Source organism: Sciurus carolinensis, chromosome 11 (assembly GCF_902686445.1).
Source record: "Sciurus carolinensis chromosome 11, mSciCar1.2, whole genome shotgun sequence".
Taxonomy (NCBI): Eukaryota; Metazoa; Chordata; class Mammalia; order Rodentia; family Sciuridae; genus Sciurus; species Sciurus carolinensis.
In genome coordinates, this window is record NC_062223.1 from 133,791,498 (window position 1) to 133,803,741 (window position 12,244).

The window sequence follows — 12,244 nt, forward strand, 5'->3', positions numbered from 1 at the left end:
CTGAATCTTGTAGACTGGTTATTCACTTTTTTTTTTTTAACATTGTTAAGGCTTTTATTTGTTTTTTATTCTTATTAGTTATATGTGACAGTAGAATGTATTTTGACATATTATACATATAAGGAGTATAACTTCCCATTCTTCTGGTTGTACATGATGTGAAATTACATTGGTTGCATATTCATATGTGCACACAAGAAAGTAATGTTTGATTCATTCTACTGTCTTTCCTATTCCCAATTCCCCTCCATTCCTTTTATTCCCCTTTGTCTAATCCAAAGTACTTCTAATCTTCCATACTCAACCCCCATTATTGTGATTTAGCATCTGCTTACAGAGAAAACATTTGGGCTTTGATTGTTTGGGATTGCCTTATTTCACTTGGCATTATAGTCTCCAGTTCTATCCATTTACTGGCAAATGCCATAATTTCATTTCTCTTTATGTCTGAGTTGTATTCCATTGTGTAAAAGTACCACATTTTCTTTATCCATTTATCTGTTGTAGGGCATCTAGGTTGGTTCCATAGGTTAACTATTGTGAATTGAGCTGCTATAAATAGTGATGTTGCAGTTGTCACTGTAGTATGCTGATTTAAAGTCCTTTGGGTATAAACAGAGGAGTGGGATGACTGGGTCAAATGGTGGTTCCATTCCAAGTGTTTTGAGGAGTATCCATATTGCTTTCCATAGTGGTTGCACCAATCTGCAGTCCCACCAGCAGGGTATGAGTATACCTTTTTCCCCACATCCTCTCAAACATTTATTGTTTCTTGTGTTCTTGATAATTGCCTTTCTTACTGGAGTGATATTGAATCTCAGTGTAATTTTGATTTGCATTTCTTTAACAGCTATAGATGTTGAATAATTTTTTCATTTATTTTGTTGACCGATCATATTTATTCTTCTATGAAGTGTTTGTTCAGTTCCTTAGCCCATTTATTGATTGGGCTATGTGTTCTGGTGTTAAGTTTTTTGAGTTCTTTATGTATCCTGGAGATTCATAATGCTCTATCTGAGATGCAGGTGGCAAAAACTTTTTCCCATTCTGTAGGCTCTCTTTTCATGTTATTGTTTCCTTTACTGTGAAGAAGCTTAAGTGACTGACAGATGCCTGTTTTTATAAATTTCAGAGCAAGAGGACTAAACATTTGAATGGAGCTTAGGGCTCCCAGAAAAGGCAGTGAATCATTGGTCCATTTTACTCACCCTTCCATAGATCCTGGATGAGCCCCCAAAAGATGCAGCATCAAGCAGGACTGGGTGGGTTTTTTGTTTCATGAATTTGAAGAATGAAATCCATGGACACAAGGGTGAGAGCAAAGTAACAGGAATCATTAGAGTAATAGAAAGAAAGCAGAGCCAGGTGCAGTGGCGCATGCCTGTAATCCCAGTACCTCAAAAGTCTGAGGTAGGATTGTGAGTTCAGGGGCAGCCTCAGCAACTTAGCAAGATTCTGTTCTAAATAAAATATAAAAATAAGCACCCCTGGGATTAATTGCCAGTACCAAAAAAAAAAAAAAAAAAAGAAAAGTAAAGAAAAGAAAGCATAATTCCCAAAGGGGGATGGGTCCCAAGAAAGGGTTGCTGATGGGTATCTGTTTTCTAGGGGTTTATGTGAATCTCCAGGGTTAAGGAAGCTGGCCATGACCCAATCCTGAGTAAGGAACTCACTGTCCAAAAGCTCTTCACACATCCTTTCATCCAATCAGGGTATCATGCCTTTTTTTTTTCAGACAGGGATATCTGCACTAAGCAAGGTATATCTCACTATCAGTTAGTTTCCTGCTTACACAGGAATTGTTCTGACCTTGATTATGCCTGACTTTTTAAGTCTGTAGTTTCTCAAGCCTGCTACCTAGAAACTGACATTGGAGGAGCCCATGTGTCCTATCTGCCTATTTTAACTCTTTCTCCTGCCTCAATAGTAAAATTACACTGTATCTAACCAATATATATTATAGAATAGTACCATAAAACATAAATATATTTATATTTTCTAGATAATAAGGGAAAAAGAGACATTTTAAATTTCTTTTCCTTTTTTCTCAAACTGAAGCATCTTCCTTGGGATATACCTGACTGTTGCTCTAGTTGAAGAGTGCTTGATGACTTTTAAATATGCACATTAGCCTAAGGCCTACATTATCTTTGGATTCCCAGTAGAGGGGAGGTTGTCTCTATTTACAAAGAGAAAACCAGTGGTTATTAAATCAATCTCTCTTGTACCAGGGAGGATCATGATAGTCACATGGCTCTCTGAATGTACATGTCTTAAATCACTATGTATATTAGATAAAATTTCCTTGAAAGATCTTGTCTAGTGCAAACTTGTTTATCTGCCCAAGCAGTGTAGGGAACCCAGGAAAAGGACCAATCATGTTTGGTCCTTGAGTATCACAAAAACACCAACCAATAAAGGTATGATTTTCTGATTTTGTTTTGATTATTTATTTCTAGTTCTTTGCCAAGAGTTCTCATTTTTTCTTTTAATTCCATGAACACATTAATTATATCTATTTCAAAACCTAAGTCTAATAAATCTAAGATTTAATCTCATAAGGATCTGTTTCCTTTGTGATTTTTCTTATGGTTTCCATAAAGTATAGTCTAATGCATGTCTAATAACTTATTTATTGAATGTCAGACATTAACTTATGAGAACAATGAGATCATTTGAGTCCTTTTGTCACCCCCTGGATTGATTCATTTTTGCTTCTGACAGGTATTTGCAATGATTTGAAACTGAGCTGTCCTTGTGAAATTCACCCTTTTTTCTAGGGGATCGCTCTTCAGGTCTTGGCTGAAAAGCCTAGGATTTTTCATGGTTCTCTACTGTGGTGGTCCCCAAACTGCAGTTTCTTTCTCCAAGCCTTATAATACTCCTGGAAACCCTTCTAAATTTCTCAGACTCTCAACTGATACTTTAGAAATGAGTTACTGGCTCATGGGAAAAGCAGTACCAAATACTAGCTTCTTTTCTCTCTAGGATATGGGCCCCTCACATTCTACCTTACATATGCAGCATCTCTAAATAAATCTTTAGAAAATATCTTGTCCAGCTTGTCTAGTTTTTATTAGAAGGAAGGTTCATTGGATATGAAAAATCTATCATCCCTAGAAGTAGAATCTGTTTCTATCCCTATGAATTATGAATCATGCATTTTGATTTGTCCAGGACATTCATAGGATGCTAGAATAATTGCTATCACCTTTCATTCTCAAGTCTTCTAGTTTTGATATGCCAGTAAGCCATGTTGGTCACAAGGGCTAGAGATGAAGTACTGCATTCTTATAGTATCTACAGAAGATGGGATGGGATAACAGTAATTGATAGATGACATTCTGGCTCTTCTCACTCGAGTCACTTCTCTGCCTCACCTATTTTTCAAAGGAGTCCATAGATCTACACCAACTCATAGTACCCAGTAAAGGGTTCAAGGGATAATTGCAAGAACATTTTCTCTTTCAGGAATTTTTTGTGTTTTGTTTTGTTTTGTTTAATTTCATACTTGGTCCAAAAGACGAAGTACACCTTTGGCTTTTCTTAGTATCTATGACCACGGTATTAGTTTTTCACCCCCAAATTAGATAAGTCCCTTGTTTCTTGCTATCTTTGATTTTGAATCTCCCCAGCACTGATTCTAGTTAAAGTAGGAACATTAAGGGCTCATGCAGCAAAATATGTGACTATGGATAGATTTAGCAACAACTTACCTGTCTTTGCCCATTGAAAATAGCAGAAGTATGTGTGAATTTGGCCCATGGGACATGGTTAATTTGGATGACAGTGGGGACAAGAATGTTTATCTTAGGTTCTGACATACTGAGAAAATCCAGAATTTAGGTCCTTAGGGAAAGCACTGTATTAGGTAAATGTAAATAATTCCACTGCCTATTCTATGAACTTATAGTTATCACTTTGGCTCTGTGACTGAGGCAGAGATGATATTCCTGTTTTAAATTTCTAAATTATAAGAAGTTGGATGAAGAATTAGACCTTCTTTTCCATGCTTCAACCTCATTCTAGTATTTTGTTGTCATATTTTTTTTTCTGTAAAGAAACAATTCCATGGAACCAGGGAGAGTCTATTTGCCTTTCTGAATTTATTCCTAGGCTCTGGAGAAAAGAAAGGTCAACGTGCTGCTCATGACTGCTGATAATGGACTAACACTGGAAAAAGGCCACATAAAAAATGGTACAGTTTTGGTTTCACTTTGTGTCCTCCAGTGGTCAATTCTGAAAGAGCAAGAGTCCTTCTGACATTCATCATTCCCATCTCCTATGAGGAAATCTCATAGTCTTTAGATGAAAATGGTGGGGAGTTGAGGTCAAAGCTGAGTTAGTAAGTTAATCATTTTTTTGTTGCTGTGACCAAAACACATGACAAGAATAACTTAGAGGAGGAAAATCTTATTTAGGGCTCACAGTTTCAGACATTCAGTCCAGGGTTTTCTGATTTCATTGCTCTGGACCCAAGATAAGGCAGGTTATGATGGACACCATGATGGAAGAATCAGTGGTCTACTCATGGCAGCTGGAGACAGAGACGGAAAGGGGAAGTGCCCTCAAAGGAAACAAACCCTTCCAGGAGAGCTCATAGTGATCCACCTCCTCCAACTGTATCCCACCTGCCTATATTACCACCCAGTCAGTCCATTCAAACTAGGATGGGCTGGTTATAGCTCTCATAATCCAATCATTTTGCCTATATTTCTGCAGGAACACGGGAGCTTTGGGGGGACACCTCATATCCAAACCATAATAGAAGGTTAGACCCTATCTTCCTGTCCCACCGGCTGTTATCCCCAGAGCAGTAACAATACAGAAAACTTACTCCATCTTCCTTAATCCCTTAATCAGAAGGGGTTCTGACTGGGATCAGAGTAAAGGTTATCTCCAATACTATCATATCACTCTGATTGAGAAACAGAGAGCAGGTGAGTGTCAGAAAAATAGCAATGCCCTGAACCCAGCCCTGGGAGCTCTTGGGGTAAATAAATTCAGAAAATCAAGCAGTGGGGGAGGGGGACTGTAGCAATAGAGTCCTTGCCTAGCATGTGCAAAATCCTGGAATTAATTCCTAACAAAGCTGAAAGAAAAAAAAAAAGTTGGGAGGGATATGGATTACAAGGAGCAAACACAGGTTGATATATAGGACAGTGATAAAGGTAACACAGAGACAAATGGAGACAGAAAAAGCATGGGGCTGTGGCCCTGTGTGATAGAGTACATACTTAGTATTAGAAAGTCCTTGTCTCAATCCCAAACAACTCCTTCAGCCACCGAAAGAGGTCAAGAGACCTAGAGTCAAGTTTTAGGTCTTAGGTGATTTATTTTTCTGAGCTGAATTTCTTCATTAGGCCTGGCTATTCATCAGTATCACATGGTAGTTTATTTGAACTGTCCTATTACTTCAAATTCACTATAAATGCTAAGTGAAAGAATTTCTTTGAAAGCCCTTTGTATATTACATGTGGGTTTTATTGTGAGATCATGTCGTTATTGTTAGTCACCAAATGAAATGTCTGAGAGTTGTACATGTAGGAGGTGCTGAACCCAGGTCTCCAACTTGGTTCTGGTAGTATGTCATCTGTAGTTTGGGGACCCTGGTAGAGGGGTTGTGACAAACCCTTGGTTCTCAGCCAGGTCACAGCAAAACTATGCACTGTTTCTCCTTTCCCACCATAGTGCTGATCACTGTCCACATGAAGAATGTAAAGAAAGAAACTTATAAAGAACTCTCTTCAATTCAGGTAAGGACATTTCAGAGATGCAAAATGTTAGCTCTTTAGCTGGGGGAATTCTCAACAGTTATTGGTTCAGTTAAAAGTTTAATCAATGCCTATTCTAGATGGTTTTAGGATCAGCTGAATCAAATTCACATGCTCACAGTACCAGGTCCATAGCCCACAGCTATAGAAAGTTCCCTGTAATTTGTTTCCAGTGCATTTCTTACACTTGACTAAGAAAGTGAACACATGAAACACAGTTTTGAGAGCAGATATAATATTAAATGAATATAAGGAAAAATTAGAGGTTTTGTGTCTGTTTTACATTAAAGAGACTCTTCCCTAAATTAGACAAGGTGGAACCCACATAGTTAAAGGGTAGCAAAAACCTGAACTAGATGAGAAATTATAGGTTTTAAATTTAGAAATTTGAATTGAGTACTTTTTTTTTTTGACTGTTTGAGTCAGTTTTTTCGCTAGGCTCTAGGTATGCATTGGTTAGAGAGACACATTCCTTGCCTTGAGGAGGCTATATCTAGATTTTTTTTGGGGGGGGGGTTTTGCTGGGGATCGAACCCAGGGCCTTGTGCTTACAAGGCAAGCACTCTACCGACTGAGCTATCTCCCTAGCCCCAGCTATATCTAGATTTGCTCACTATGTGTGAATGTCCTCTTACTATCTTTGTTCTGACTGATAATCTCTTGAGAAAGGATGGACAAATCATGCCAAATGTGGTGGCACATACATATAATCCCAGCTAGTTAGGAGGTTGAGGGAGGAGGATCATGAGGACAAGGCCAGTGTGGGAAACTTGGATCCTATCTCAAAAGAAAATAAAAAGGACTAGGGATGTACCTCACTAGTAGAGCATTGGCCCAGCATGTGTGAGGCCCTGGGTTCAATGTTTAATTCCCAGTAATGAAAAAAAAAAAAAAAAGAAAAAGAAAAGAAAAGATGGACATGTCCAGATGAGAGTACTGGAAAGCAGTGGGAATCTCCTGGATCCCAATAGGCTAAAACCAAAAGGCAGTAGTTAATTGTACAATATTTGCATTAAAATCAAAATGAAATAAAAGCAGAAAATCTCTAGGGACAAAAATGCAAAAAGGAAGCTATCCAGCTTGACAATGTGTTCTTGACAGTGTGTTGCATGTAAGAGATTTGGGAAGTTATGTTTCACCTAAATAAATCTGTGACACCTACTACCCATAGTTTTTAAAACTTGGGTTTTATTGACAGAAATGATATCATCACATTTCTCCATACTGTAAGAACACATTTGAAGCATTCATTTTTTTGGTTTTTGTATTTTTTTCTGCTGAGGTCATCATGTCTTAGGTGGCATTTTAGCAAAACAGAATACTTTTAGCCGACTTGGTTTAGAGATTATGTAAAAATAAACTAAAAGAAATAGGAATGAGTGTCACATTAAAGATAAGACTCATTTAATGGGCATCTCCAAAAGTTTAGAGTATTTTCATATGAAAGGAAAATTTTTTTTATTTCCATATAGCAAAATTAGTTTCAATGAGACAAAAATTAATGGAAAACACATATTAGCTCATTATAAGGATTATAATTTTAACAATCTGATTTCTCCAAAAATGAAATGAACTGCCTCAAGTAGCGAAGAAGAAGTTTTTTGTATAGGCTTTTGAATTTTATTGAATAAAATGGGCTTTTCTTGGATTTTTACAGTTGTAAAGCTCTCAAATTGTCCTTTTGATAATAATCACTTTGCAGATTTATAGGAAACTAAGAAGTCATTAATAAATAAAATCAATTTTTTTCATTAAAGACTTTGGAAATGTTAGAATTGAAAGAAACTTTAGAATTTACTTGTATATCAAAAGAGAATGCCCAGCATAATAGTTCCTCCAAAATTCAGCATTCATTAATTAACTCCTTAGTAATTTGGGGGATATAAGTCAGAGAGACTCTCAATCTACATTAAGTAAACATTCTTATTACTTGCTGCAGGTGGTGCCTGGAAATTGATGATGCAGGCAAATATCATTATTATTATTATTATTATTATTATTTATTTTTTATTGTTTACTATATTCAGATATACATGATAGCAGAATACATTTTGATTCATTGTACACAAATGGGGTACAACTTTCTTTTCATTTCTCTGGATGTACACAATGTACAGTCACCTCATTCATGTAATCTTACATGTATATAGGGTAATGATGTTTGTCACATTCTATCATCTTTCCTTCCCCCCATCCCCCACTCTTATTTCCTTCTATACAATTCAAGACAAAGAATTCTTTATCATTAGAATAATTAAGGTGGTCCAATATTTAGAGAAGGCAATGCCTAAGTGAAGTGAGAAATAATATATTAAAAAAAAATTAAAAAAAGGTTTCTAATGTAAAAAATTGTGAGTCTCAGTCTGCTTGGACAACTATAACAAAATATCACAAATGGAGAAGCTTATAAACAATAGAAACTTATTTCTCTTAGTTCTAGAGGCTGGAAAATCCAAGATCAAAGTGTTGGAAGATTTGATATCTGGTGAAAGCTATTTCCTGGTTCTTAGCACCTTTTTCTGTGTCCTCACATGGTGGAACAGACAAGGCAGCTCTGTAGGGCCTCTTTTCATAAGGGCACTGATCCTTCATGAGATCACTTCCTAAAGGCCCGGCCTCTTAATACCATCACCTTCAGGGCAAAGATTTCAGCTTAAGAATTTGGAGGGTTCACAAACATTAAGTCCATAGCACTTTGATTTGGGAATCCTGTGAGACTGAGAGGAAGTTGCAGGAGTTTGAACCATTTAGTCTCAGTTTAAGTAATCTTAAAAATTTGAGAACATTATTGTGGAATTCAATAAAATTTGAAAAATCTAAAGATTGCCAGGCAGAAATAAAGATAAGGTGAAACTATATAAATATGTGGTAGATCAAGTTGGCAGCTCAGGTGTGAGCATGAATACTGTAGAGGTTCCAGTGAAAGGATCCCAGAGTTGGAGACTGTGATGGTAGTGACAGCAGAAATTCAAAGAACAGATTAACTTTATAGTGCTAGAAGGAGCAGAATTGAAAGGACCAACTATAGAATACAGCTGGAATAGAGAGACTAGCAAATCCCCAGGGACTGGAAAGAAAGGAACTAGAGGGTCCACTATGATGGCAAGGGAAGAGTGAGCACTAGAAGATATATGAATATACTGGGATTGGGGGGAATTCTCTCTCTCTCTCTCTCTCTCTCTCTCTCTCTCTCTGTTGCTAGGGATTGAACCTCATGCAGTCAGGCAAGCACTCTACCACTAAGTCACATCCCCAAAACTCTAATGGGGAATTCCCTTTTAAGGGAATTCACCATTTTCAGTATTCATTTGTTGAATATTTTTAGTGCTCTATGTCAGTTATTTCCTTACTAGACCTCTACTGTGATCACTGAAGAGAATGAGAAAATTTCTATTTCTAGAAGTTTTCAGATTCTATTTCTAGAATGTTCCAGAAAGGGCAATGTTGAAATAGCAGTTGATTTAACCAAACCTTAGGTAAGATGAACAATGAAATTACAAGAGGAATAACAGAACAGGAAAGTGATATGAGAATGGGAGAAGAGAACTCAGAGTTTATGAGCAGTGATAGGATACTCTGAGTTGCAAAGGGGTATGAGAACTAGACTTTACAATTTCCTTTTAAGCAATCCAGGGCTTCTAAGTTATATAAAAATTTTCTAATTTGTTTCTTGGCTTTTCTCAGGGTCGTAGCCCTATAATGATGACGGTATACACAGTGACCTCTTTTGACTCATGGGGTGTTGCCCACCACAGTCTAGATGGACCTGGTGAGTTCTCCTTAGTTCCTTTCTCAGAGAACATGTTATGCAGATGGCACTGATCTGTTTGTTTGCTTGTGTCTTCTAATTAGTGTATTTGAGATTCAGGGGTAAGACTCCTACATGCCATAGCTTTATAAACATTAACATAATTAAGTAGACATCTGAAGGTAAAATGACCACAGAGAATGGACATCCAAGATATCACTGTAATTGAAATTTAATTTTTAAGTTTCCATTCTAATTATATTTATTGAGGCTATAAAAGTAATTAGAATGAGTGTTCTGATAATAGGGGAATTGCACAAAGGGGAATTGGATGAAGGGAGGAAGTTACCTGGCCCCTTATTATCTGATCTTGATTCTCCAGTCCTCTCTGGAGAATTGTTGATGATCATTAAAATGGATTTTAAAGGTGCTATAAATTCAGACCAATCATGGTTAAAAGTAAGACTTTCAGAAACAATAAACTGAACATATATGTATTTAAGGCAAAAGGTCACAAGCATATATATCATATGTGTAGTTTATGCTAGAAAAAATATCCTCCCAAAAGTTAAACCCAGAGGAAAAAAAGATAATAAATGTCTTTGGGTTATGAAAACCAACCTTGGAATAACTCCATTAATCCTTTATTGAATGGATTGGAATGAATCTTCAATCATCTCACATTTTCTGGGTCTGAGATTTTAGTGGATCTTGAACATTTTAGGACTAGGTGATTTGAAAATCCATGAGGGTCTATAAATTCTCTCAAACTCAATTCTGTCCCCGTTTTTTTTGCCTTTTCTTCCTGCCTCTGTGCAGTGCTACTCAAGGACGTGCGTGAAATGTTCAAGCGTAGGTTCTCCTTCAACTTCTATATGTTCCATGGTGGTACCAACTTTGGCTTCATGGGTGGAGCTCAACATTTGAATGTTTACTACCCTGTTGTCACCAGTTATGGCAAGTACCAGACCCACAGAATTGTCTTCAACATATGCCACCGCCACATTGGAGACTGAAGCTTTTTAGGTTAGGCCCCCAAAGACAATCTCTGGAACTGTTCATCTGTTTTGCCATTAACACGTGCTGGGGATTGAAGATTAGATATTTATTCTTGACAGTACTAAAATTTATCTACCATGAGGATCTGGGCTTTCAGGGACTTTTCACGCAGAGAAACTAATAGCCTAATCTTGTTCATCTGTTGTACAGACCCTTGTCTTTGACGTTTTCTCCAGAGACAGTTGCTTTGCATATCCACTAATGTGTCTTCCCCAGTCCACAAGTTTACTAAGACACCTTCCTTAGAAAGAGTGAATGAAAGAAAAGAATTCACTTAGAAATTGGATAGGAAGGAGAAACCAATGGATTAGAGAACCTTGGGCTCTCAACCAGGTCTTGGAGGGGCACCCAAGGACTGGGACTGTTTGCTTCTTATTGAAAGTCCTGCAAAGCTTTACAGATGTCCCTGTAAATAGTTTGAACAACAAGAATGTGGGATTTTCTTATCTAGTACCCCAAGTTTTTTTCTTTTTTCTCCTCAGAGCTGCTGAATTAAGAATCTTTTACTCAGTACCAAACTCTCCCCTCTTCCTGGGGAAAGAAACTGAAGTTGGGACTTTCTTGGGGAAAACAACAAAATTTTCTGTATTTTTCAGAGTATGGGGCACTGCTGAGAGAGAATGGAGACTACACACCTGAGTATACCACATTTCAAGAGTTTTTTCATTCTGTTATAGGTACTCAGCAACAACCTCAATCTGAATGGTGACTTGGTCTTCTCAAGTGGGAGGGAGTGAGGAAGTGGATGAAGATCTTTTGGGGAGAAGTTCAGTTTGCTCCAGTTTATTTTATCAAAAGGCACTGGGAGTATGCACAAGATATATAGGATCTGCTGCTATTTTTAAAAATTGGTTTAGTTGTACATAACATTAGGATTCATTTTGACAATTATAAAAACAGGGAATGTAATTTGTTCTAATTCAGTTCCCAGTACTTCCCCTTTCCCTCTCCTCCTCCCTCCCCCTGTTCCCTTCCTTCTACTTTACTGGTCTTTCTGCTGTTTACTTATAGTTTTTAAAATTAGTGTCTTGTGGATATACATGATAGTGAGATTCACTATGGTATATTCATGTGTATACATAGAAAATTTAGGTCAGATTCATTCCCCTATCTTTCCCTATCCCATCCCTCCACCCTTCCTTTCATTCCTGTGTATCTATTCTACTGATTTTTCTTCTAATTTTTTTTTAATCTTCTCCTTCTTTTGGATTAGCTTCTGCATATTAGAGAAAACATTCATCATTTGACTTTTGGGACTGGCTTATTTATTTAGCATGAGAGTCTTCAGTCCCATTCATTTATTAGCAAGTGCCATAATGTCATTCTTTTTTATGGCTGTGTAATACTTCATTGTGTGTGTGTGTGTGTGTGTGTGTGTGTGTGTGTGTGTGTGTGTCTGTGTGTCTGTGTGTCTCTGTGTGTATACACTATATTTTCTTTATCCATTCATCTGTTGACTGTCACCTAGTTTGACTCCATATCTTGGTTATTGTGAATTGTGCTACTATAAACATTGATGTGACTGTGTCACTGTAGTATGCTGATTTTAAATCTTTTGAATAAAGTTGCTCAGCACAGGACCATGTTACTTGGTCTTAGTTGTACATGGAATCCTCTATAGAACTTCTAAAATCCAGAGATTCCAGGTCCTTCTCGGAGCTAT

General features: G+C 37.2%; 1 protein-coding gene across 13 annotated transcripts in view; it reads left to right on the top strand.

The window, feature by feature from the left end:
- Positions 1-12,244, top strand: part of LOC124960464 (beta-galactosidase-1-like protein 2) — a 63,010-nt gene that overhangs the window by 28,789 nt on the left and 21,977 nt on the right. For 12 of the 13 annotated variants that reach the window (XR_007104082.1, XR_007104083.1, XM_047519237.1 and 9 more), the window contains 5 exons: positions 4,117-4,198; positions 5,692-5,756; positions 9,459-9,543; positions 10,342-10,479; positions 11,178-11,258. Coding sequence is in view for 11 of the 13 variants with exons in the window: in XM_047519237.1 (XP_047375193.1) it covers positions 4,117-4,198; positions 5,692-5,756; positions 9,459-9,543; positions 10,342-10,479; positions 11,178-11,258 (451 nt within the window). In the remaining 2 variants the exon portion in view is untranslated. The remainder of the gene's footprint in view (positions 1-4,116; positions 4,199-5,691; positions 5,757-9,458; positions 9,544-10,341; positions 10,480-11,177; positions 11,259-12,244) is intronic. The other variant, XM_047519241.1, reaches the window with a different exon arrangement.